Below are 25,792 nucleotides of genomic sequence, written 5' to 3' on the forward strand. Positions count from 1 at the left end.
AGTTGTTGGATAATAGTAACGAATCATAACATAATTAAATTTTTTCACTTCTGTTAAATAACATTTATCACTAGTATTTATTGGTCTGATTTGGTTTAAGAATGCAGTTGTCACCATCCTGAATAACTAAACTCTGTGTGTTGAAAATAGGATTAAACACACAATATGAGTAGTGTATTTATCTGTAGTGTGGACGTGGCCTAAGAGTAAAAAAACTCGGATTTGGAGTGAATTCATTTTTGACTCCATTAAAGTGAATTCAGAGCCAAACCCCTTAACGTTTTAAAAATATTACCGTTTTATTCCCATATCCATACACTTCTGAGCTGTTGTAGTTTGACAAAACTTGTTAATGTTCTGTCCTATGTGCACAATGTCTGTCTTTTTTCTATCGTTTGCATTATTTTGTCATACTTTCATACTTCATTCTATACGTTCTCTTTATCTCAGAAGACGTTCAGATAGTTTTGATGACTGTTTTCCCTTCGTTTCTGTTCTGCATGCTACTTGCTTCTCTGCTTCTGCCGGCCACGTCCACAGCAAGGCAGGGCAGGGGCGGAGCCTTTCCAGGGCGGGGGAGGAGTTACACGAGGAGGGAAGGTTAGAGGAAGGGAGGGAGGATAAGAGAGGTGGGCGGAGGGTGGGTAAAGGGAGGAGACGGACGGATAGTATAGACAGGGAAGATTCTGAGGAGGAGGAGGAGCCTGAAGAGGGCGTGGCCCAGAGGACGGTCTCAGAGATGGACCTCAGGTAAATCAGTCGCCATGGCAGCCAGCTGCATCTTGTCTTGTAGTCTGCTAGTATATGACTACAAGACTTTTTATTGAATGAATGTAGAAGCGTGATGGTTCTTTACCTAGTTCATGGGCAGCATATGTAGAATTAAATTGTTTAATACTGCATTATGCAAACTCTTCCTAGGTTTTTATACAGCGATAACTGCACAGTATTATACGTTGTGATGAAAATATCTTGTTGGCAGTGGTTAACTTAACGTAAGAAACTTAATCTCGCATGAATGGATGGATGCAGTAGGTGGCGGGCCATGGTGTTGAACTCAAGATGAATGAATCCAGACCTGTTTCACTTCCTTATGAATCATTCCGTTATTGTTTTGTCCTTTTTACTGTGCTGTGTTCGTGTGTGTTTTGATTTTATAATCTAACACTATTAACACAGAGGGCTTTATTTGTGGTGAATTAACACTGAAACGAAATGTGAAAGTTTATCCCGGTGTTTCCTAAAACATTGTACTTTCCTTCTTACTCCTGTAAAGGCCTCCATTCAGCTTCACACTTGATTCATGCAGAACTGTGTTAGCAATGACTCAACGTACATTACAAAAACATGTCCAGGTTTTATGGCATTACTTTTACACAAAGATTTTATTTATATTGTTTTATTTAAAGCTGCAATGCTTTAGTTTTGCCTCTGTATACTTTGCTTTTTGTGGGTTGAAGTCAAATGACGATAACTGATATTTACGGTGAAATAGTACCCAACAGTTCAATTTATAAATATTTTTTATAAATGTATAGTTTTTATGTGCGTGTTCAATAACAATAATACTTTTTAACCCAGTAAAGTTTTAAATTGCTGCTATAAAAAATATAATAACATTTTAGTTTATCAAATGACATGAGTTTAGATATTTAGCATTACAGTAAATTTCATCCAATTATAGTAATTCATACAAAACAATTTATACAGTAGGCCTATAAACATGCGGAAAAAAATCATTTCAAAGACAATTTTCAGTTTTTCTAAAATTAGTATTTATAGGTATGTGTTTAGATAAAATGGTTGTTTTTGTTTCATTCGTTCACTTGATTTCTCCCTAATTTTAAACAAAAATATTGTTTCTATTTGCATTTCTTTGCAGAAAATGAAAACCAGAGAAAAGATACTCTGTAATACATCATAGCCAACAAGTTTATATTCACATATTCACACAACAATGCAGTTACAGAAATATTGTACAGGCATTTAGGAAAAGTTAAAAAACTAAACTTCTTTAATGTGATAACCAAAATGTTATTGACTGTTTTATGACAGTATCACAGGCACTGGACTGGAATGGCCACATCTCGAAATGCTGAATAAATAAAAATTAGAAGAAAAAAATTGCTGATATATATATATTAAGTATTTTTTGTCTTTGGTGAAATATGACCTGGACATGTTTTTGACACTCTGTGAGATACATCTGTTATCCTCAAACGCTCCGTCGGGTGATATTTTGGGTGAGTTGATGTCCATCTCGCAGTGTTGACCTTGCACTTCTCACAAGTGGTGCATTAGACTCTGATCTGCTGTGTTTTTTCTTTGTTAATAAGTGACCTGAAAAATACACAGACTTGTATCGCTTGTTGGTTTTTATATGGCTAGCGTTAGATAAATGTGAGTTGATGATCAGTTTTTGCTGAGGAAGCAAATACAGTTTGCCGTTTTACAGTCATGCGTTCTTCAGGTGAACCAATATTTAATCACTTATTTCACTCCATCCGTGTTTACCGAGGTGCGCTGAGGCAGCAAATATATTCTTTAAAAAACAAGAAGTGATGTGAATGATGGTGGATGGGCCGCGGGCATTGGTTTGCCTCATGAGTTGACTTGTGTAACATGTGGAAGACGTGTTTTTGTGGCAGTTTTCTACGGGTTAGTTATGCAATCTTATGACTGAGATACACATATGAAACTAGCATACGGAAAAAGAAAGTGAATAAAGGGGTTGTTGAGTATTGCTGATGAATGCACATAGACTCATCGAGGTCTCTGTTTGGTCCCCAAAGCATGTGTTCATAGCACACAAAGACAGTCATAAGATGTTTTAATGATACTTGGTTTTCTGTTGTAGAAGCTAAAGTTAGAGATTGTAACTCAATGAGTTTCTTAAAAAAACATATTTATATATTTTTGTTAGCTATCAGATATTTTAAGGTCCGGTGTATGAAATTTAGCAGCATCTAGCACTGATGTTACGAATTCCAACCAAAAGCTCAGTCCACCGCTCACCCCTCCCTTTCGAAGCACTATGGGGGTTGGCTGACACAGGACTAAGATGTCGTCATGTTTTCGCTTCTTTGCCGAAGGAGAAAAGGTTTTACGAAACGCGCTCCGTAGATCAGTTTGGGCTACTGTTTAAACAACATGGTGAATTCCGTGTTAGGGGACCTGCGGTGTATGTAGATAGAAATAGCTCATTCTAGGGTAATAAAAACATAACGCTTCATTATGTAAGGTCTTTATACACCTCTGAACACATAGTTATGTATATTATATTGCCCTTCTGTCTAAACAATTACACAATGAACCTTTAATTTGATATTTCATTTCTAAGCAGAATTTTCTGATATCTGCTTTTAAATATACAAAACAAATTATGAAAATGCTCTTCCTTTTTATTCATTTTAACATTTTATCTTACATTAGAAACTATATAATTTAATTCTATAATTAAAAATGACACAAAAAATATACATGTACATTGAATATCATTGGAATGTTCCAAGAGCATCTTGTGTGCTTTAGAAAAGCAAATCTGAGAGCTCAAATTGACTTATAAGGCCCATTTGGATGTAATGTAAAATGAACCAGCTGTGTTGAACTGACTCCTGTGTTACTTTTATTCTTACCTGTCTTTATACTGAAGATAATGTTTTGTTGTCGCATCGGACGGGTCACGTTTTATCCATCATTATTTTCAGGTTGAACTAAATTATAAATGAAGTTCCAATCATTAACATCACATTTTCAGAAATGTCAAGTATAGAGAGCTTTTACAGATGGGTTTGTGTAGTTTGTTTCCATCATAGAAGGTTCAGCAAGGGATAGAAACCAAATTTGTATTCTCACTTTTATAATTCACAATGTTTGATGTGGATGGATGTTGTTGATGAAGCTAGATTTTATTAGCATTGCCTAAAGCGGTCACGTTTCATTTAAAGGTCACTTTCTTCTGGTACAGAGCGGATTTTTTTCCTAAATCGAGTCATCTGCCTTGTTGTATACAGCTTACCAGTTCTTTCTTTTAAACAGTCTGTTATCATTGAATCAATCTTATGTTGCAGATAATTTTTCGTTCTGTGGAATACACAATAAGATATTATGAGAAATGTCTCAGTGGTTTTATATTCGTGTAGTGGAAGTGGAATGTTGTTTGGTGAAAATATTTTCTTTTATGTGAAAGAAAACCATACAGGTTTGAAATGACAAGAGTAATGAAATCATTTTCATTTTTGGGTGAACTATCCCTTTAAATGTTTTAAGCATATCAGCCAGTTTTGGCATTTTCTCATTTCCTGTTTCCCAGGAAACCGATTTTCCACATAACTGTGCAAGTGTAATATTTATTTTATTACTTTGCAATCTCTTCACACATAACCCTGCTGAAAAAACTGTGTTAGCTGGTTTAAATGGACCTCTTAGCCTGGTTTTTGCTGGTAAAGCTAGTTTTAGAAGTTTTTTTAATCTGATCAGGCTGTAATACCAGCACAAACCAGCTAAAACCAACCAACCACCTTTAGCCGTTTCGTCAGCCTCAAATACGTTAATTTCAATTTTATGTATTACTTTATATTTTTTATAAAAAAGCACGATAATATGAAAGCAATCATTATCACAAAATGAACCCCTTCAGGGTCATACAAGCCCCCAGCGCTTTGTGTCAGGGTCCCGCTCGCCCTGCTGGATTTATGAGTTACATAAAGAAAACACCCTTCTTCCATCTTGATGTTTAAAAAGAACAAAGGATAAAACACCGTCTTTGCGCACAACTCAAGGGCGTATTTTAAATGGCATATTTAGGGTGTCAGAGCCCTTGAGGATTTGTCATTAAAATAGTGTGTATTAATAGTAATGATGGCTGAATATCATTCCTTGGCTGAATTCAAAGTCCTTTATAGGCCACGTTCATTTAGACTCACAATTAATTGGAACCCAGGGCACCGTTTCCATGGCAACCTGTTTTCTGCATCACCGCCTCTGTTTGAATCAGACGACACGTAACGACTTTAATCCTCTGTCCTGTACAAACAATGCTCAATACGTTATTATATGGTGACAGTGGACACGCGGTGCCAGACGTTGTAAAATTCCATCAAACACAGAGTTTTTTTTGTGAGTTTGAAGTCACAATTTGAGGTTACATAGGTAGCTAAATCCTCCGTTTCTTAATCCTCGGCATCCAGAAATGGTCCTTTAATAGGAGAGTTCACGCAAATATGAGAATGCTGTCATTTATTTACCCTCATTTTGTTCCGAATTTAGTTTGGAAAATGTAGATATTTTAATTGTTTTTATCCATACAGTAAAAGTTAATTTGAATCCCAAGAAACGTGGTGTTTTGAACTCCCTTAACTTTCAAAGTAAAACCGCAGACATTTTTCTAAACATTTCTAAACATACAATTTCTAAATATCTTAAGATAAAATATCATGAAAGTCATTCGAGTTTGTAACAGGTGAGAAAATGAGGAAACACTTTTCGTTTATGTCTGAACTCCCTCTTTAAAACAAGCACATTTGATCAACAAGATAAGTTTGGTAATGCTTGTCATGGTTTTCGAGCTTCAGTGGTCTAGATCTGAGCTGTACAATACAGCGAGATGAAAGAAGATAATGGACTCAAGCCACGGCACAGCAAATGAGTGAGTACAGAAAACAGTGTGGCAGGTTTTGTTTGCCTTGAAAGAACATTGTGGCCTAGATAAAAAATGCACTTAGCAAAATGTGCATGAAGGAGAACGTTCTGTTCAGCTGTTGGGGAGCGAAAACATCCCCGGAGAGACACCGCAACATTCCAAGTACATTCGCTGAGGGATCACCTTATCTGCCAAGACCTCCTGATGGACCAGCAGGAGACGCTTTGGATGGCCTTTGGTGGAGAAATGTCCACTTTGGCTGTAGACGTGATGTCCTCTCTTTGAGCATCATATGGTCCTGGTGTCTGTCAGCAGTGCATGTTTCTGCTCTCTCTCTGACACGGACCTTCTAAGGTAAAGTTAAAGGAACAGTTCACCCAAAATGGTCCCCATTGACTTGACCATAGTCAATTTTATTCCTACTATGGAAAGTCAATGTGGCCAATATTCCTTAAAGGGAGCTTAAGTTGGCGTCGGGCGTTGGGTAGTTGAAGACTCAGAAACAGTTTGTACTACAGATAACTCGGCAGTATACAGCTTGGTTTTACAGATGCTTGTTTGAGATGTTTGAATACATGAACCCTGTTTTGTTTGATGAAGTCAATCATACTGTAAATCAGTTTATTGGTTTGAGTTGACCTTACATTTTGGAACACAGCCCTGTGGAAGCAGCACCCTCTCTTAATTTTTTCCCACATTGATTTTCGAAGTGAAATAATTGTGTTTATTTTAATATATACCGTATATATATATATGCGCGTGTGTGTGTGTATTATATACATATTTGTGCGAGTGTATATTATATAGTATGCTGACATATATTATTTACTATAAAAGTGATCCTACTCTGTGAATATTATTTGCTGGAGCATATTTTAATGCATCTTAAACTGCCCGAAGTCATCAAAGATCACAATCCCCAACAGTAAATAACCTGTGCCATCTGTCCGGAAGCCTGTTGGTCCGTTACTGGCAATGTGTAACTTTTTTCCTTTTAAAAATGAATTGTAACGTGGATTGCAATAAAATCGTCCTGTAGGAAAGAGAACTGGTAAAGGAATTCTCTTTAAAACAGTATTGATTCATCTAGACAGCAGTGAGATTAAACAAAGAGCAAATGGAGACTTTTCTCAAGTCTTGTGCATTTCAGAAAAGGACCCATGCAGTTATCTCTTAAAGGACTCTAGAGAAGACATCTCGATTCTGTCTCAAAATGTGCTCAGATTTTGCCAAGTTACCAAAGCTTGTGATCAAACGTCGAATATCGGAATGAACCATTTTATATCTCATTCTAAAAGATATCAAATCATCCGAGCAATGCTGCCCATGTTTATTTTACAGCCTGATATTGTATCTGTAAGTCAACACTACTCCCATACAGTACATGTACTTGAATGTCTTTTTTCTGGAGAAGTATGGTTTAGTCATGCTAGACTACGCGTTTATAGATTTTTTTCTTACTCACTCACACACGTACACACACGGCTGCAGGCCGAATCTCACTCACGGTGGAAGTTCATGTCACACCTTTATAATGCCAGTGATCTGAGGATTAAAGTCTTAGTTTATCCGAGTTTTACGGACTAGTGAAAGGATCGCTTTTCATTCTCTTCTACAAGTGCGGTGACATTTCCATCTAAAAAATACCTTGCCATTATAATTCATCTGCCTATTTCAGACTAAATCATTTAGGAAAGTAAAAGATGAAGCTATCCCGAAGATTTTATTATTTATTCATTATTACTTTTTTAAGTTTCTAAATAAGACTGATTTAGTTTTAGTTATTGTTCATTTTCCTCTTAAGCCAGGACTATGTCTTTAATTGAATTAATATATTTATGTCGCTTTTATAAAAATGCCTTATAACAATACATTACTGGTGTGCAAAACAAAGGCACTGATATATATTAAGATATTTCAGGACAAGTTACAGTATATTCAGTTACGACAGGTCAAACATTCATTTTAGTCTAGGACTATCCTTGTCTATGAAACCGGGCCTTAATACGTTTTTCAAATCATTTTAAGGCCAATATTTGATTTGATTGGTATTTGTTTCGAGTTTAAGTTAACTATAAAAATCTTGCACAAGTTAAGACTGACCCACCATCCACGTGGTTACGTGCGTTTTTGTGCCTGTGGTCAGGTTATCAATCTGCACAGTTGTACCATAAATTAGACCGTGTCAGCTGTGTTTAGTTCCGCATAATGTTCTCAATACCACCTTTGTGAATTTGAGTTATGTAGAGACAAATGTGTTGCTGTATCACACGCAGCATTAATCTCCTCCTGGAGTGTGAAGTGTGTGTGTGTCTATCGCAGTTCCATCATCCTGTCTCATTACAGTGATAAGAGGGGTAATGACACATCTCACCGTGAGAACGTGAGCGACTGACAGCATCCCACGTGCCCCTGCCACTGGAGGAGACTGTCTATGGCAACATCCCTCCCAGTCAATCAATACATCTTAAAACAGTGTCTATTTATAACCGGGATGGACACTATATGTATGTTGGGTTGTTATTTTCTTCACCTTGGCAAACCTGAGCACAACATGAGACGTAGTTAGGATCTCTTCTGAAACTTAACTGTGGTGAGGATGGCGGGACGAGAGCCGTGACGCGAGGCCGGTGGCGTGAGTGATCAGTGCAAGCAGCTGTGCGCGCACCGGTCCCGCATCTTATCACGGAGGAGATTGGGAGCTTAAAAGGATGTTCGGCAGGACTGTTGACGAGAGAGGACCGGGCCCGGACATATGTTTAGTTTATGTATGTTTTATGGCCGGCAGTCTACCGTGAGGTGGCTGCCGGTTACTTCAGTGTTTATTGTTTATTTAATTAAAGTTTGAAAGTTTGAATGTTCGCCGGTTCCCGCCTCCTTCCTTCCCTTCTATGGATCTTTATTACATTAACATTTTAAAATTTAGCAAATGGTTTTATACAAAGTGACTTAAAAATGAGGAGGCGATAATATGAGAAGTGATTCTTAATATGCTTGACATTGTGTGTTGAATAGGAGAGCTGCGGTCCATACAGTAGTAATCCTACAGCAATGTGCTAGTTTCTCCAATCATCTCCAAATTTTCTCATGAGACACGTCGGTCCAAATATTTCAACATCCGGGATTCCAGACAGCTTGATGTAATGTGGTTGTTAATTTTTAAGCAGAACGATCCATAGCACGGTGCTACATTTCCAAAAGTCTAATTGTAGAAATTGAAGAGCAGGTTGTTAAAGCTCATTGATTTCTGTCACGTTTCTTTGGGTCGTAATTGCGTCGCTGAAGAAGGGCAGATCTCTCCAGGGCCGCCTGCGTGTCATTTAAACACATTTATTTTCATTAAGATTTCATTAGGATCCTTTGTGCAGGAAGTCATTTGTCTTTCGGCTTCCTCACAGGCACACGACTCGCTAATTCTGTTCTGTTTTTCGTGCCCTCCTTTCTTTATCACGCATAAAGTCAAAAAGAGCCGTCTGTTTGGTATATAGAGCAGCGTGCATTGCACTGTTTAATGAGTGATGTTTAAAAGCCAACATTGTTGAATGGCTCTCATGGGAGAGATTTCCATGATGTATAGAGTCGGTGAAGGGCTCTCGTGATAACTGGTTGGGACTGCTGGTGAATACAAGAGAGTCTGGTTAGTTTTTCTTCGCATTTCGACAAAAAACTGGCGTTGACAAGTATTTGCATACTTCACTGAAATGAAGGGACGTAGCGATTCACGGTTACGATGCGATTTACGAAACTGATCTTTTTGATCATTTGTTTTACAACATAAGCTGAGACAAATTAGAAATGAACAAGTGCACTTCAAACCCATTAAGAACAAGCAGGTTGTCATGTCATGCCTCTCGCATCCGGTGTTGACGCGGTTGTAAGATTTTGTCTGTGCTTTTCCTATCTTGGAATTTTTTCAACATTTTTTAAGTTACATAAGCATATCCACGTTTACCAAGTTTGCAGTAAACACAGCGGCCCCTGCTGTTCAGAACATGTATCGTGATTCATTTAACATCTCTACCGTGAATCGTTACATCCCTGCTAAAATGGCGAGTCTAGAATTCATTAGTTCAAAGCTGTCCGCGTCCGTGAAAAACAAGCGGATGAAATGTTGGATTATGTATCCATATACATTGATATATATTTCAGTACTCATATCACTCCAGTTGGACGGTTTAAACCTGTATAGGCCGAACTTTGACTTCCTACAAATCCCAGTGTTGTGAAGCTAATTGGAGGCCTAAACCCCTTAACCTTTGACCTCAGTCTAAGCCCCCTCTCTCCCCCCTCTCACCAAGCTCTCTCCTTTTTCTCTTCTACCATCCATCCTCTGTTCTTTCTCTCTCCTGTTCCTCTTCCTCTCTTCATCTGTCTATTCCGCTGGCCACCACTGACAGTGAATTTAAATCCAAAATGAAACGCAGGCAAACGGGAGCGGCGCCCGGCGGCAACATGACCAAGAGCACCAGTATCGGAGGGGACATGTGCAGTCTGGAGAAGACCGACGGCAGCCAATCGGACACGGCCGTGAGTCTGCCGGGAACCGTTTACAAGAAGCGGCGCTCCAGCATCGGCGCCAAGATGGCGGCAGTCGTGGGGCTGAGTCGAAAGAGTCGCAGCGCCTCCCAGCTCAGTCAGACAGGTAAGAGTTTAATCATCTGTGCCCGTCCGTCCACGTGTTTGTTTTGCTGTGTTCTTTGTTTTGCTGTCTCTGTTCTTCGCAGCTCTTTTAACGAACACACGGAAATTCCTGCACTTGAATCACCCCTAACAATCTAACAACATTTGTCTAGCATCCTCCACATTTCTGAGAAGTGTAAATTGGGTCGATGCAGCACCAAGGACCACCACTTAGATTCTTTTGGATAATTGAGACCCGCTCTTCTCCTCTTGTTTCACAACTTCTTGTTTCGTTTCGTTTATACGCAAACTCTCCATTTTTCCTTAGCTGAATGTGCATGGAATGAATTCTGTTTTGATGTCTGGTTAAAATTTCGCAGATTTTGTGTGGTGTTAAAGGGTTGTTATATTAGGATTGCTTTGTTTGAAATGGCAGGTTGATGAAGCATTGTAATGTGATGTCGCTGTTTGTTTGGCAATGCTTCATTACATTTTGCCATCAGTAAGCACTTTATAATTCAGTCTTTCAGAATACCACTGCGTTTATTGTGAAGTCAAATGACTTTTTTGTTGTGTTCATGCTATAATCACCTGAATGGCTGGATGCTTATAGGGCTTTCAGTGTAAAGACTGGGGGGCAGGTAGATCACATGCCTGAAAAATGAACCGGCGACTCGTGCTCGGGCTGCACATGGCAGGTGGTCGGCTGTGTGTTTTTATAAGCTCAGCTGGTGGCCAGGGGGCTGTACCCTCTTTTTTGTCTGGGGGGGAATGAGATCTGGATGCTTGTGATGTCTCGGAGCATCTTTTCCGCAGGCGGAGCATCTGCTTGCAAAAAATAGGACAAACACACAGATTGGTTGCCTTTTTGCTTGAGAGAAATTTGGTTACATTTTTGGCAGCGTGGTGTTATTTAAAGTTGATGTTTGACAGGAAAATATTATTCTGGGTTCAAATGAACACTTTTTTTAATTTGGGGATGCTTTTGCTTTTAGTGATTTTCTTGTCTTCTTCAGACTGATCTAGTGGTGTATTTTGGGGGCTAGCTGGTTATGCCAAGAATGTCAGAGGACTAGTCATGAAAACCCGGCCTTGTTGACTGCATTTACAATTAGCTTGATGACAAAATATTAAATGTACTCTCGTTTGTAAGCCACTTTGGAAAAATAATAATGAATAAATGTAATGTAAATGGGTGGAGCAGAAGGAATTTGGAAAAACGTGAAGTTTGAAATATGGAAAAAAATTCTCTAGAAAAATCTTAGAAACCTGCGGTGGGATGGGTTCATTACTCTCACGTTTGCAGAAGAAAACCTCAAAACTCACATTACCAAAAAAGTCTTCTTGTCTTTACATTCAAAAATCAAATCGCTTTAGCTAAATATGGTGCCGTATATTTTATAAAAATATTTCATGGTGAACTTTTTAAGAAAAATCCTAAACAAAGTCATTACAGTCACACCTTACCTGTTCAATGTTTGTCTTTAAAGAGCTGTCTGCATAATGTCACACTTAATATGAGTCAGAGTTAGTCAAACCAGGATGAGAAGTGCATGCACGAGATGCAAATGAATATTTCAGGGCAGGTCTTTTAAGATCTCCGTGCCGAGGTCTCCGGCTGCTTCCATGCAGCTTCACTTTGTTGCGCTTAATTCAGAACGGCTGCCAGTAAAGAAGCCTTGCACAGATGCGTTATTCAAAAGGAGGTTATTCCAGGCTTTTACTGTGCTAAAATGATTTTCTGTTTGAAGCCCACACACTCTTGAGTAGAAAAAATCTCCAGAGAGCTTTAAGTCCCATCAGGATTTATTTTATGCTGCATTCTGTAAGTGTCACAATATACATATAGACGATGACTGATTATTTATATTTTGTTAATGCTACACATATGGTAATATCATTCATAATATTGCAAGCATTTACATTTTGCCTTAAAAAATATAGAAGAAAAACTTACAATGGTAGTCAAAAGTGCCCAATAAGTGTTTGCTTTTCAACATTCTTTAAAATATCTTATTTTGTGTTTAACAGAACAAAGAAATGAATAAAGCAATCTTTTCTACGATGGTAGTCAATTGTCGACCAAGAACTGTTCGGTTACAAGCATTCTTCCAAATATCTTTCTCTGTTCGTTTACGTCACTAAAAAGGGGAAAGACAAAATAACCTAAATTTAAGATGAATTTGCTAATAGGGTTATTTTTTTATTTTTTACCATTTTGATAACTATTAATATCGTTACCAGAAACCATTTTGACCACAGTAATTGTATAATGAAAGGCTGATGTGGTGATATTCCAACACAATCTCACAAGAATTCGTAACTATGTTACAAGGTGGCTAATTCGAATGCATTTGTACGATCTTAATTGTTCGCTTTAGTACAATTAACTTTCAATCCAGTTATGTTGGGTTTAGGGGTGGGGTTAGGGGAGGAGCTTAAGTATCGATATTTCATTAATCGTACAATTCACACAAATGAGCCATCTCTTCAAAGAGTTACAAATTCTCATGAGATCAGGTTAGATCAGCGTTATTTCTGTGATTGCTACGTATAATAGTTTTTTAAAGGTCCATTGTATGTAATTTAGCAGCATCTAGCGGTGAGGTTGTGAATTGCAACCAACGTCTCACTCCACCCCTCCCTTTCGAAACACTACGGTGGCTGACACAAGAGATGCGTCATGTTTTTGCTCCTCTGCCGTAGGATATAACAGATTTACAAAACGCTCTGTAGACAGGCCCGTAGAGAAGGGGGGTTCCGGTGGTTCGAACAACCCACCCCTCACTATGAGGGTATTTTTGGTGCAAAACTATTTAGCGCTTCTGAGAGTGGAATTTGTAGATGTAGAGGTTGGGCACACATGTGTATCAGTTCATTTGAAGTCAAAATTTGAAGTTACAAACTTGTAGCCCGCAAACACAACCTTCTTGAATCCTTCAGTGCAAGTGCCCAAATCCAATTCTACAAATCACAAACTAAGACACTCAAGTTCGCACACTCTGTATCATATCTCAAGTAATCTGTGCATTTGGAGAGGCCAAACAAGCTAACCTAACTCACAAGTGAAAAAGTCACAGAGAATCACTAATCTTAATAGAATACATTTGGTTTAGTTTAAATAAGTTGACGATCCCTTGCCAAAATGAACTATGGTTTTACTACAGTTAAACAAACAAAAAACTAAGTTTTCTTATCAAAAACTATACTTTTGTTTTTATTTCGGGCATGTTTTCGAAGCATGATCTCACAGCGTGCAATTGTCAAATTTAGTCATATAAAAAATTTCCCAAAAAACAAATTGTTGACAGTGAAAATGCTGGGTGGCTAGTGTAACGGATGTTAGCGAGAGACAGCTGTGCAAGTAAACCTGACTCCCACGCCGGACCGACGCTGGTTCGAGACCCGGGTCGAGTAGGACCAGTTACTTATTTTGGAAAACAATACTGTGGTACTGTGTATCAAGCCCTGTTTATAGGTATAAATGTATCATTTGTTAACTTTACTATTCATTATATTTATTAAAGTTGAATGCATTTGTGGTTCATATTAGTTATAATCATAGACACCTCACCGAGGGCCTCACTTAATTTTCAAACCCTGCTTTCGGCCATGAAAGGGCCAACCTAAGTTAATGCCGGAGTCATGAGGATTCATGTGTTAAAACTGCCCAGGTTAACTACATGTTAGTACATTTTTGTTAGTTAAAGCAGGTGAACCCGCGAAATAGGAAATAGGCCATTCTAAGATGATAAAAACATAAAGCTTTGTTATGTTAGGTTTTCATACACCTCTGAAGACATGGTTATGTTTAATATCCTGCATTTCTGTTCAAAGATCCTCCAAAAGATGACACACTGGACTTTTAAGCAATAAACTAAAAGTGGTTGTGTGATACTTATGAATGTGGTCGAATGAGGCGCCGTTTAGGTGCGCCAGCTCAGGAAAGGATTACAATAAATGGTTATAAAAAATGAAGATCAAGTCCCTGAAATTCAAGAAACAGACCAGTATTTGATTCCATGTAACATAGTTTGTTTAAGTATGTGATGCAGGTGTTTCACGCCACTACATCGTGTTTTTCAAACCCTGTGTTTTTTCAACTGTGTACATTTTGTTTTACGTCCATATTTGAGGTTATTATTAGTTTAGCGCAGCGAGTGTCCAGAGATGCTGGTGAGAGACCTGCAGGCGCCTCTAATTAATCTTTGATGACAAGTCCTGCAAGAGACGGCTTCACGGAGCTAAAGGCTTGCCGTTTTAGTCATGACCAAGCTGAATCATCACTCTGATTTATGGTGCCCGATTGTTCTTCTCTGCGTTCAAGAGACCAGAATTCTCTTGTTATTATACCCAACGCTCCATGGAGAACCATATGAAATCGGCTCTCTCCTGAGCTGCGCCTAGCTCGAAAACTGTGTCAGCAAAACACCACGGCAGTAGCTGCAAGCGTGGATGAAAATGAATCATGTTTGTTGCTTTAAGCTGAAATTTGTATGCGTAACCTGGCAGAGCAGAAGCTTTAGAGAGTTAATATGGCTCAGTGTTCTGAAGACTAAAAGGTTGTGTTTCAATATATACATATACATACAGCCACGGAAAAAATTGGGAAACCATTCCTAATATTCATTTGATCAGCGTTTCTAGATGTATCGTATCCATTCCAGTCCAGTGTCTGTTGTATTTCATGTGAAATGTGAAAGACTGACAGCATGACAAGACATGTGAATGTGATAAAAATCAAGGTGTACTCGCAACAAATATACTTTTTCGAAATAAATGTAGAAATATGACTGTTGTATTAGCTACAAGTGTATATGAACTTGTTTTCTTTCCCATTTTGAGGTCTGAAGAAAATACAGAACACTTTTTCTGATATTCCACCTGCTTCTCCAGTTTTGCAAATAACTAGAAACAATATTTTCATTTCAAATTTGGGAGAAATATTGTTAGTAGTTCACAGAATGAAATAAGATTGATAATTTTGGTCTCTTAAATGGTCTCTTAATTCTTTTTGTATGTATATAATATATATTAGTGGTTCAATTTGTGTTTTTCAGTGTTCCTAAAGCTCTACTGATCAATGCGCTGCAACCAGACAGGTTCCCAGGGAACATGCAATGCAATGATAAATGATAGAAAACATACCTTGAATGCATAATAATGCATGTAAGTTATTGTGAGTAAATGCTCAATTCATATATGTAAAGTTAACTTTGTCTCAAATGTTTCTCCTAAAATGTTTAAGGAGAATTAAAAGGACGTCCATGACCATTGCACATGAGCATGTAAATGTACAACTCATGCATGACGTAGTCCTGACTCATGTGGATATTCTACATTTATAGTTATGAAGAACTGGATGAGAAGTTTCACATTCAACTTTGATATCATTGTAAATCCGAGCACAGATTGCAGCATTGGTAAAATCTCTTCTGAATCTTTAGATGAGACGTGTGTGAATATAGAGGATCTACACAAACACAACTTGAGCAAACGTCTCAATTTCCTTCCAATCTACTGCTGTCTAGCAGAAAAGGTTGAGTAGATCAACTGATCTCTCTCTCTCTCTCTCTCTCTCTTTCTCGCTCGGTCTCTGCAGCATCGTATCTAATAGATTTACAGAAATCCCACTGGCTCCTAATGCATCATGGGAAAGTTGATACTGCTGGTTTGCCCATCAGGATAATCAATGTAATCTCATCCGTGTGCCCTTTGCCTTCAATCCTGGAGCCTTCTTAGCTTCCATGACTCTTATGAAGAGATTATACAGTATGTTTACTGTAACCTCCTGTGACTCCTGTAATACAGAGGTGTGATGCTGCTAAAGAAGCTTATCGGACGAGGCAGAGCTCTTCACTTTAAAAGCCGTTAAACCTAGTGCACACTGCAAAAGAGAAAAGCTCATCAGCGCTATGTTTTATTTTAAGTCACAACAATACATTTTAAAGGTCCCGGTAGCGGCATCTTGTGGTGTGGTTATGGATGGCAACCAACGGCTCACTCCACCCCTCTTTTACGAAAAACGATGGTTGCTTACACAGAACTAAGATTATTCATGTTTTTGCATTTTTGCCGAAGGAGAAAACGTATTTACGAAAAGTGCTCTGTAGAGCAGTTTGTCCGTAGAAAAAACATTGCGAATTCCATGGGAGGGGATGCATGTGTATATTATATATATATATTATGAATATTAGATTGCATTTCTGTCAATAGATTCCTCCAAAAATGAATATGATGCATAAATGATGAAAGAAATATTATTTTGGGTGAACGACCCCTTTATGGAACATGAGCATTTATTCGAGCCACTGTTTCACATTTCTCTTCTCTTATTTTTCAGTCAAAACGCGTGATGGTTTCAGAATATCTCCATAAGAAACTATTCCTCCTTTTTATTGCTCTTTTTATGGATAATTTTCAATTAGGTCCTCTATATATAGTCCTGCACAACCTGTCCGTGTCTCACTTATTTTTAAAATGATTTATGTTGCATCGACTTCTTTTAAAATGTGATTTGTGAGGAAAAATACTACGTACACTTAAAATGCAGCTTTGACGCGCTGTTATAAACCTTTTCCTCTGCCTTAGTCTGTTTCCAGAGACATCACTTTGATGTAGAACAGAAGGAGTGTGGAGCGAGCAGACACAACTCTGTGCAGAAGGGTCGTGCAGCATTGCAACGCATGGACTGGAATGTTAAAGAATCATTTTGGCAGCCTGTTTGTTTAAGTTCCTCACTGTCGAACTGACCGTGCCGGAGCGTTCGTACCGGATTAGGAACTAGACAGCTTACATGTTGTATTTTGATGGTGTAAACAAAATGTTTGGAGTTGGCACAGACAGTTTGAGTTGTTGCCCTGTTCACACGCTAAGTTGAGTCTCAAACATATTTACAGGTCATAAATTGTGTAAGTTTATACAGACAGACGGAGGAGTTTGAACATCGCCTGTGACTTTTGTAACCGGACCCAGAAATGGTCAAAGACGATGGGCTTCTTTACTTAACACGGTCAGACGTTCTCAGACCTGACATGATATTTAGTGTGTGTCACAATGTCTTGTGCAGCTCATCCTGAAATCCTGTGCTAATTCTAACAGCCACGTCTTTACAATTTGTCTCCAGACCGCTTATATTGTTTATGATGCAGGTGTCCTTTGACATCCACCGATGGAAACTTGCGGTGTGTCATTTTGCTTTTGTTTAAATGCTTTCTTCTGTTCAGTCCAATCAGATCAGAGAAGATTCACCGCCAACCCCCATAAAGCATTGCGTATGACAAAAACAAGAACCGAAACATTTGTGCGAAACGTTTGACGACTCTTTCGAGTAACTGCATCACATGATTTGTAGTTGTAAATGTAAATGTACTGTATGTGAGAGTAGGATGTGAGTATCTTCTGCTGTGACAAACCATGTTACCTGACACAAAGCAGAGCATGTCACATTGTCTGTAGTCATGGTGACGTGTACAAGATGCAGATGTTCCACATCCCCCCTCACTCCTATGTAGGCACTTTGTAAAGAAATGGGTAGCAGAAGGTGGAATGCAGCATCGGCCGCATTCTTACATTGCTAAGATGAATAAAAAAACTGAAGATTAAGAGATCACTCATCTTATTCTGAGCTTCGATCTGAGCATCGTATTTTGGTCTGTGAGGATGTAATTGGTCTCCATGGGGCTTTGCGAGTATGTGTTGCTGTAGATAGATAAAGCAGCTTCAATCCTATTTCAGTTCCCTTCTTTGGATGCCGTTTTCATCCATATCCTAAATCTAGTGTTTGAAGAAGGAACTTTCTAGGACTTATACATTTTTCACAAGTCCTTCTTAATATTAAAAGACATAGCTCACTTATCCAAACCCATATGCTGTTATTATTTCTGTAGGGCCCAAATGGACACTTTTCTCTTTCTTCTTAACTTTAAAAATAGCCAGCATATTGTTTTACATTTTTCTTGATGTTTTCATCTTTCATTTACGAAGATGCAATGTCAGACTTTAAAGGTGAAGCTAGGCTAATCCATTACAGGTATAAATTACAGGTTTATTGACCGAATGTTGATTTGGGATTTATAAAAAGATCTATTTTAAAGGACAATGAACCAAATCAAATGAAATAATGCTGCGTATGTTATAAATGCAAGGAGTATATAATCAATTTGCTAGTTTAATGTCATTTTATATTAGCCTGCATAGATAAAACGCAATAAGTGTATATGTTTCCAACAGAGATGGCTAAAGAGGCAAAAGTTACGAATTGCTGCTTTCATATTATGTTTATATTCATAATTTTCATTATACGTTTGTGTTGCATCGTGTCTCAAGTGCCATACTTTTTATATTATTTATCTCGAGTTGGATTCAATGAACATCTGGATTTAGATACTGACAGCATCCAGCGCTTAAGCTTCCTTATTCTAAAAACAAGCGTGTGAGAAATAGTCCAGTGATTTTGTTCCTCATCTGACACCCGAGTTACGAAGACACTGTGTGGTGCGGGGAAAAAACAGAACGATCTTCAGCTCTACTGGTCACCATAACCATTTATGGACTGAGGGGTACGACTATTATTATAAGGCTCTCAGGAATACTTCATTCAGATTGTCCGATTGAATCGAGCTTTCTAGCGGTCTGGTATTTTACTTTAGAGTTGAATGGTGCTTAATAATGTCAAATAAATCTTTTTTTTATGCAGAATGAAGTAGCTATTAGGGGGCGAACGAAGTTCACTGAGACGATGAAAATGTTATGAAGTTTGTTAGGCCGAATGCAAAGGTCTACTCAAACAACATCACTCACATCTCAGACTCATCATAGTCGTTGTGTTTATTCAGAATCTGTTTGGTTTGATCTGTCTGTAGGTAAAGGGTTTGTTTAAGAGATGGTTTATTCCGTCCTGATCTCTCTCTCTCTCTCGCTCTCTCTCTCTTTCCATCTCTCTCCATCTGTTCACATTCTCGCCACACACTGGTTGAGGAAGTGGTCGTTCCTCCATCTGTATCGTCTGTCTCATGACATGTTAAAAGACACGTTACAAGTGTGAATTTTAGCACTTCACAGCTGACAGAGAGATGTTAGATCTATTTTGTGTTACATGAAGGCCGTTTCAGGGTGAAGCTTAGGAAATCTTACAAAATGCTCAGGTCATATTTTACATCAAAATCTTAAGCCTACAGCAATCGCATATATCTCTAGATGGAATATACAGTTCACCAGCGATGTTCATATACTTGATGTTTCCTCCAGAGCAGAACATTCCTTTTGTGAGATTCATTTATCTTGTGAAGTGTAATGACGGGGTGCAGGTCTGAATGGGATTATGGCTGGTGTTGCCGGATTCTGTTCATTTGAACTGTTTATCTGCACACACACACGCACTTATACTAGCCTGAGCTGCTCAAAACATCCTCAGTCACACACACATTCTCTTTTTACAGCTGCGTCTCGCGCGTGACGATCTTTAAATTCCCATTACATAAGACGTCATCATATTCCAGGCATGTAGTCTCTGTCTGTGATTTTATCTGTATGTGGTTTGTCTGGACACAATATTAATCTAATTTGTCAATGCTAATGCTGTTTGATATGTTGAGGTATTTCTCTATTGTTTAATACATTACCAATGCGTTAATAAAATGTGTGAATAACTCAATTTTTACCAAAATGTCCGTTAAGGCATTATGACAGATTATAATGCTTTTTAATTCCAAGGAGACGACTCTTTGTGGCCATAAGTGTGTTGATATATTTTGGTTTAACCAAATGGGCACAGATGAACGTGATCGAATGAGCCATCAATGGGTACGATTATTTCTTAGGACAAATACTGTTTTTAAACCTTTTCAAAAATTCTTAATGATCTTGTCAGCTTCCAGGTGCGAAATTGGTCGCCCAGCTGTGATGTCCTTCAGCGTTTGTTGCTTTTAGCATCACATTATAGGCCTGCAGTAAAGTCATCAAACAAAGAGGTTCCTCTTTTATTTCATACTTCCTGGAATATTGCCGTATATTCTGTGAAAGCTGTTTATTGTGTGATTAATGACACTGCATTCAGGTCCTCTTGAGAAATTCCTATATACAGTACAAACTATTCAGATCTTATCGCCTGCATTACTGAATCACTGTGAACCGGTTATTTTTTGACAATATTTCCTCTCATCGTTCTGCAAAGTCTCAGAAATAACAGAAGTGTTCGAAATAGAGAACTTTCAAAGATTGTTTGAAAATTTCCAAATTTACCCAAACAGGAGAAAACATTATTGCTCGGAGGTTAGTAATAGATTTAATTCAGTTCTCTTATACACAGCCACGGCAAAAATAAGGAGACCATTTTAAAACGATTTTCGTTTTTTTCTGAATTGACTATTCATATGTGTTTAGGTAAAATGATCATTTTTGTTTCATCCTGTGTAACTAATGTGCGCTTTTCTTAAGGAATAGATCTTTCTGTCACGGTCAGCTCTCAACCCTGCCTTTCCATGTGTTTTCCCAGCAGTTAAACACGGTATTAAAACCAGCTATTGTGCACGCATTCTTAGAGACTCAGACTGTGGGGTCTTTTTGGTTTTACAATAACACGTGAGTTCAGGCGTCAGTCGTCTCCTCGGCCGGTTTAAACGGGTGCAGCTCTCTGTATTGTGTTATGAGAATGAGGAATGTGGAGACGTCACCTCTGCCCTTGTTCGGTTTCATACTCTCAACTCATATTTGGCAAGACATTAGTGTGAGAGCGCTTTTGGCAGCTTTAGGAGTAGCCGTACATTGTGGTATGTTCTTTTATGTCTGCCAGAAGAATCCGCAACACACTGATGCAAGAGAGCCATAAAATCTAATCTCAGCACATTTTTAATGATGAATATGATTAAAAAGTGGGAATTTTATGTAATCTCAGATATCAATGGCATATCATTCGATTTCTATTCTGTTGTATTCAGTTCTTTGGGTGGATTGCTTCTTACAGAGATGGCCATGTTAAAGGAACACTTTGCTCGAAAGTGAGAATTCTGTCATCATTTAGTCACCGTCGAGTTGTTCCAAATCTGTAAATGTCTTTGTTTAGATGAACACAGAGAAAGATATTTGGAAGAATGCTTGTAACCAAACCGTTCTTGGCCACCATTGACTTCCATAGTACGAAATATGACAACGGTAGTCAAAAGTCCCCCAGTACTGTTTTCTTTCCTACGTTCTTCAAAATATATTTTTTGTGTTCAACAGAACAAGGAAAAATGTATAAAGCAATTTTTCTCTTGGTGGCCAAGAACTCTTGGTGAACTGTTCCTTTAAGATCACTTCAGCAGTCCAAATCTATTCACTTTACCTCCGTTGCCCTTCCGTTCAATTTCAAACCCATTTTCTCTTTGTCGCAATCTTATTTAATGGTGTTTGCTAAGGCGAGCATCACTCTTACCGTTGCACATATTAAACTCCTTTAACTTGTGTTGACGTGTGAAGCGGCTGTTGAAAATGTTTTGATATGGCTGCTATTTGCAGTTTATCGCTACGCAAATATTTGTCACGTTTTTTTCTCTCTAAAACCACTGATTCGGTTGTTTCTCTGGCAGAAAATCTTCTGCGGTAAACATTGACTCTGTTAGATAGTGAAAAGAGGTACGAGATAAAAGATGTACGTCAGCACCGAGAAATAAATCACGTCTTTATAGGAGCCGTGGAGAAAGAAGGAATTAGCGCTCTGTGTGTGTGTACACGTGAACTGTCGATGACTAGCATGTGGACAGTCAGAGCGAGAGATGCTCAGGTTCCTAATGGCCTCACGCACACACATTTGGGTATCTCTGGGTAAAGCTCATGCGCTCCGAGGAGCATCTGAAGCACTGAGCCACATCGTGCCTTCTGATTGGCTGAGAGAGGATGCGAGAGAGAGCCTGACTCCGCCTTCCCCCTCCTGGATGTGTGTGTGTGTTGGAAAAGAGAGAGCTTGAAAAGAGCAGACAGCCTCACTGCATTGAATGCTGCATACACCAGGGAGATAAGTCGACGCAGAGCGTTAAACCAACCCAAACATAGACCCTCTTCTGCACCCGGACGTGCAGAAAGGACCGCATTGAAACCTTTCATCCAGATCAGTGATGTTTAAGAGTTTGCTGTGTTCAGAGAGCTCAGCCCGTCTTCTGCAGTCTCAGCACCACAGCATCATTTGGGTTCGGCGCGTGTAGCCTCAGACATCAGCGGTTAACATGGGCAGGCAGAGCCACGATGCAGCCTCCACCACGGGCGGCAACGGCGGGCGCATGCAGCGCTCCCAGAGCCGCATGAGTCTGTCGGCCTCGTTCGAGGCGCTGGCGGTGTACTTCCCCTGCATGAATTCCTTCGATGAGGAAGAGGGAGGTAAGAGAAAAGAGATGATTAGAGTGACAGTTTACCTTGGGGAGGTCCGGACACGCTTCTCGCATGTCGTACCTCACGTGTTGAGTTTTTTTATGTGACGGATATTCTGGTTCTTTTTTATGTTTGATTCTGGTTGAAAAGATAATATAGTGGAACTGTGGCACGGTTGTTTTGTAATGAGTCATTTGTGTGTAGTTGTGCAGTTTTGCGATGGTTTGCTGGGGTGCAAACAGTGTTATGCGTTATGACCTTGAAGACGCTTGATTTCCTGCGTATTCTCTCTCGCTTGCACACTTTTCCTTCTCGCTCTCTCGTTTCAGCCACCAGAGATTAATATCCCAGAAAATATCATATGACTTATAATATCGTGGAGAACACAATTTGTTTGTGTAATATGATGTGATAGTTTTCATAAAATAGAGATAACCGTCATCTTTTAAAATATTTGATATTAAAATATTTAAACTCTATTATTTAGTCTCAATTGAGGGAAACATTAAGAAAATATATTTGGCACAAGGCCTGTTTTTATGACATATAAATTATAAATGCACATTAAATAACTGTCTTTCTGAAACCTTGTATCTCCATATTTCGTGGCTATTCTTTTTTTGCAATAAATATTTATTATAAGTAACCCCTTATGTTTGTCAGTGGGTTTTGCAAGTATCTAACCGATACAGTATTTCATCAGTTCAAATGTGCAGTGTTTTCCTAAAAACAGTGAATTTGGACATACAAGGTTTTAGAAGGACAGCGACGATATCATTAATGAAAATTCACCAGAAATTATCTTCATGATCTTCAATCACGAATCTTGTGCTTTTAGGGTGAGGTTAGACCGTAATGTGTTCCTTACAGGTGATCCACACAATGGCCTCCGATGGAAGCCGGTCTTACCCATTTTTCCCAATGGCACTTCGCACAGCTTTAAAAATGAGGTTTAATGTCACAATCAGAAAGGGTTTGGGGCTCATTAAATGACAAATTGTCGTAATCCTGCTCTTCAGATATTGTGTCTTTAGTTTGTCTCATTCAGAATAATTGAGCCGAACGTCACTTCACTACACCACAAGCTGTTACGAGCTCTCTGTTATTATATCCGACTCTCCTGCGCACTGTTAATGTGACAGGAACGATCACATCCGCAGACAAGTTCGTCATTCTCTTTAGCCACGGCTCAGGAGTAATGGCATTGAATTCAAAAGGAAATCGAGAGAGAGAAAGATGGTTTTACCTCAGAAGCTTTAATGCAAGTCTGATTCCTCTAAAACTTCTCGCTCGCACGCTCATTCTCTCTCTCTCTTAGCTCTTACCGTCTAATCCAGTTCATGCTCTGGAGGACTCTAGGACGCTCTTTATTTACTTTATTTTATTTTAACATACATGTAAATAGTTATTAAAGGTGATGTTTGCAATTTCAGTGCCACTCGTAAGAGCAGAATTAATCATGGTTTCCCAAAACGGTATTTCTCTTTCCATCCAGCTTCTATCGCTGTCTTTCATTATTCAGACAGATGAGTGATCTTGATCACTTCAGTCGGCCATTAGGAACCATTCGGCCAACCTGCAAATGACTAACAGATGTTACAGATCCAGAAAGACACTTTATATTGAAGAGCTATTTGAGAATACAATGAGAAAATATTGAGAAGTTTCTGACTGTTTGGTTCACTACACCTGCGTAAGCCGTCATGTCAAATCACAGCGGCGTATTTTTAGGCCGAAGAAAGAAAATGGGAAAAAATGAAGATATTTTTGAATTCTTGTCTTGGCAGTCAACTCTCTCTCTCCTTGTTTCTCTGCAGAAGCAGGAGGAAAGAAGCTTCGCAGTACCATTCAAAGGAGCACGGAGACGGGTCTTGCCGTAGAGATGCGGAGCCGAATGACCCGGCAGGCCAGCCGTGAATCCAACGATGGCAGCATGAACAGCTACAGCTCGGAGGGGAAGTGAGTGACAAAACATTTGAAGTCTTGAAGCCGCTGTCTAACACAAACAGAACTCTCATGGATCAGCGAATGATTCAGAAGACTACTCGTATTTATCCGTGCAAATCTTTTTTTCGTCTCAGTCTCATCTTCCCTGGTGTAAGACTCTCCTCTGAAAGCCAGTTCAGTGATTTCCTGGATGGACTTGGCCCCGCCCAGCTCGTGGGAAGACAGACGTTAGCCACACCCCCTATGGGTAAGCACAAAACGTAAACCCTGACGTTTATTTGCTTCTGGATGCACACTTGACTCAAGGGATTGTGGCTCCAGTCACTCTTAACCTGAATTGCTTTACTGACATCTGTTGCTTATCAATTGTCCGTAGGTGACATTCAGATCGGGATGGTGGAAAAGAAGGGAGCGCTAGAGGTTGAGGTCATCCGAGCCAGAGGCCTTGTGGGAAAACCAGGTTCTAAGTCACTGCCAGGTGCGTGTGGTTACTGTTTGCGATACTGATACTCGGCTGATAAAGCCTGACGTGTGTTTGAACGTCATCTCTTTACTCTACAGCCCCTTATGTGAAAGTGTATCTACTGGAGAACGGCGCCTGTATAGCCAAAAAGAAAACAAAAGTAGCACGAAAAACGCTGGACCCACTTTACCAGCAACAGCTGTCATTCGAAGAGGCTCCTGGAGGGAAAATTTTACAGGTACAATTTTGATGGTTGTCGTGGTACAATCTTGACGGTTTTAAGGTACAATTCTGGTAATACGGTGTGAGAGTTTACATGACAGCAATGTAGTAAAACGTTTTTAACTAGCATTTTTAAGTATCACGTAGACACAAAAAACATTGTCAAAACTATCTGTGTTAACATGGAATAACGGAAGTAAGTCAAAAAGTTGCAGTTGGCGAAACCGCTTTGTAAAGAAACACTACGGGCCTGCACACATACGCATATCCAGGTAATATAGTAAATAGTACAGTAAGTCTTCTTCTAGCACAAACACAGAGTCTTGTAGGTCGCCATTTTTGTTTTGGATATTCTCACACACATTATCACAGATTTACATTTTCATCGTTTTTATGGAAGGGATAACCCGTTTTTAAAAGTTTGTGATTTCAGTTGTGCAAAATGCTGTTTTGTCTTGTAAACGAACAGCCAAAATTGTTAAGAAGTTTTTCGTTGAAAATGTTGACGTGTTAACAGCCCCTTAATAGTTTTAGTGGTAGAATTCAGATGGTTTGAC

The 25,792-nt window shown here is 38.9% G+C and overlaps 1 protein-coding gene across 1 annotated transcript in view; it reads left to right on the forward strand.

Moving 5' to 3' along the window:
* rims2a (regulating synaptic membrane exocytosis 2a) overlaps positions 1 to 25,792 on the forward strand; it is a gene marked incomplete at its 5' end in the record, with an annotated part of 113,104 nt that overhangs the window by 84,079 nt on the left and 3,233 nt on the right. The window contains 5 exon segments of the mRNA XM_079469300.1: positions 10,039 to 10,283; positions 24,421 to 24,562; positions 24,685 to 24,797; positions 24,927 to 25,028; positions 25,112 to 25,251. Coding sequence (XP_079325426.1) covers positions 10,039 to 10,283; positions 24,421 to 24,562; positions 24,685 to 24,797; positions 24,927 to 25,028; positions 25,112 to 25,251 — 742 coding nt within the window.

This window comes from Barbatula barbatula (assembly GCF_947034865.1).
Source record: "Barbatula barbatula genome assembly, chromosome: 12".
NCBI classification, from domain to species: Eukaryota; Metazoa; Chordata; class Actinopteri; order Cypriniformes; family Nemacheilidae; genus Barbatula; species Barbatula barbatula.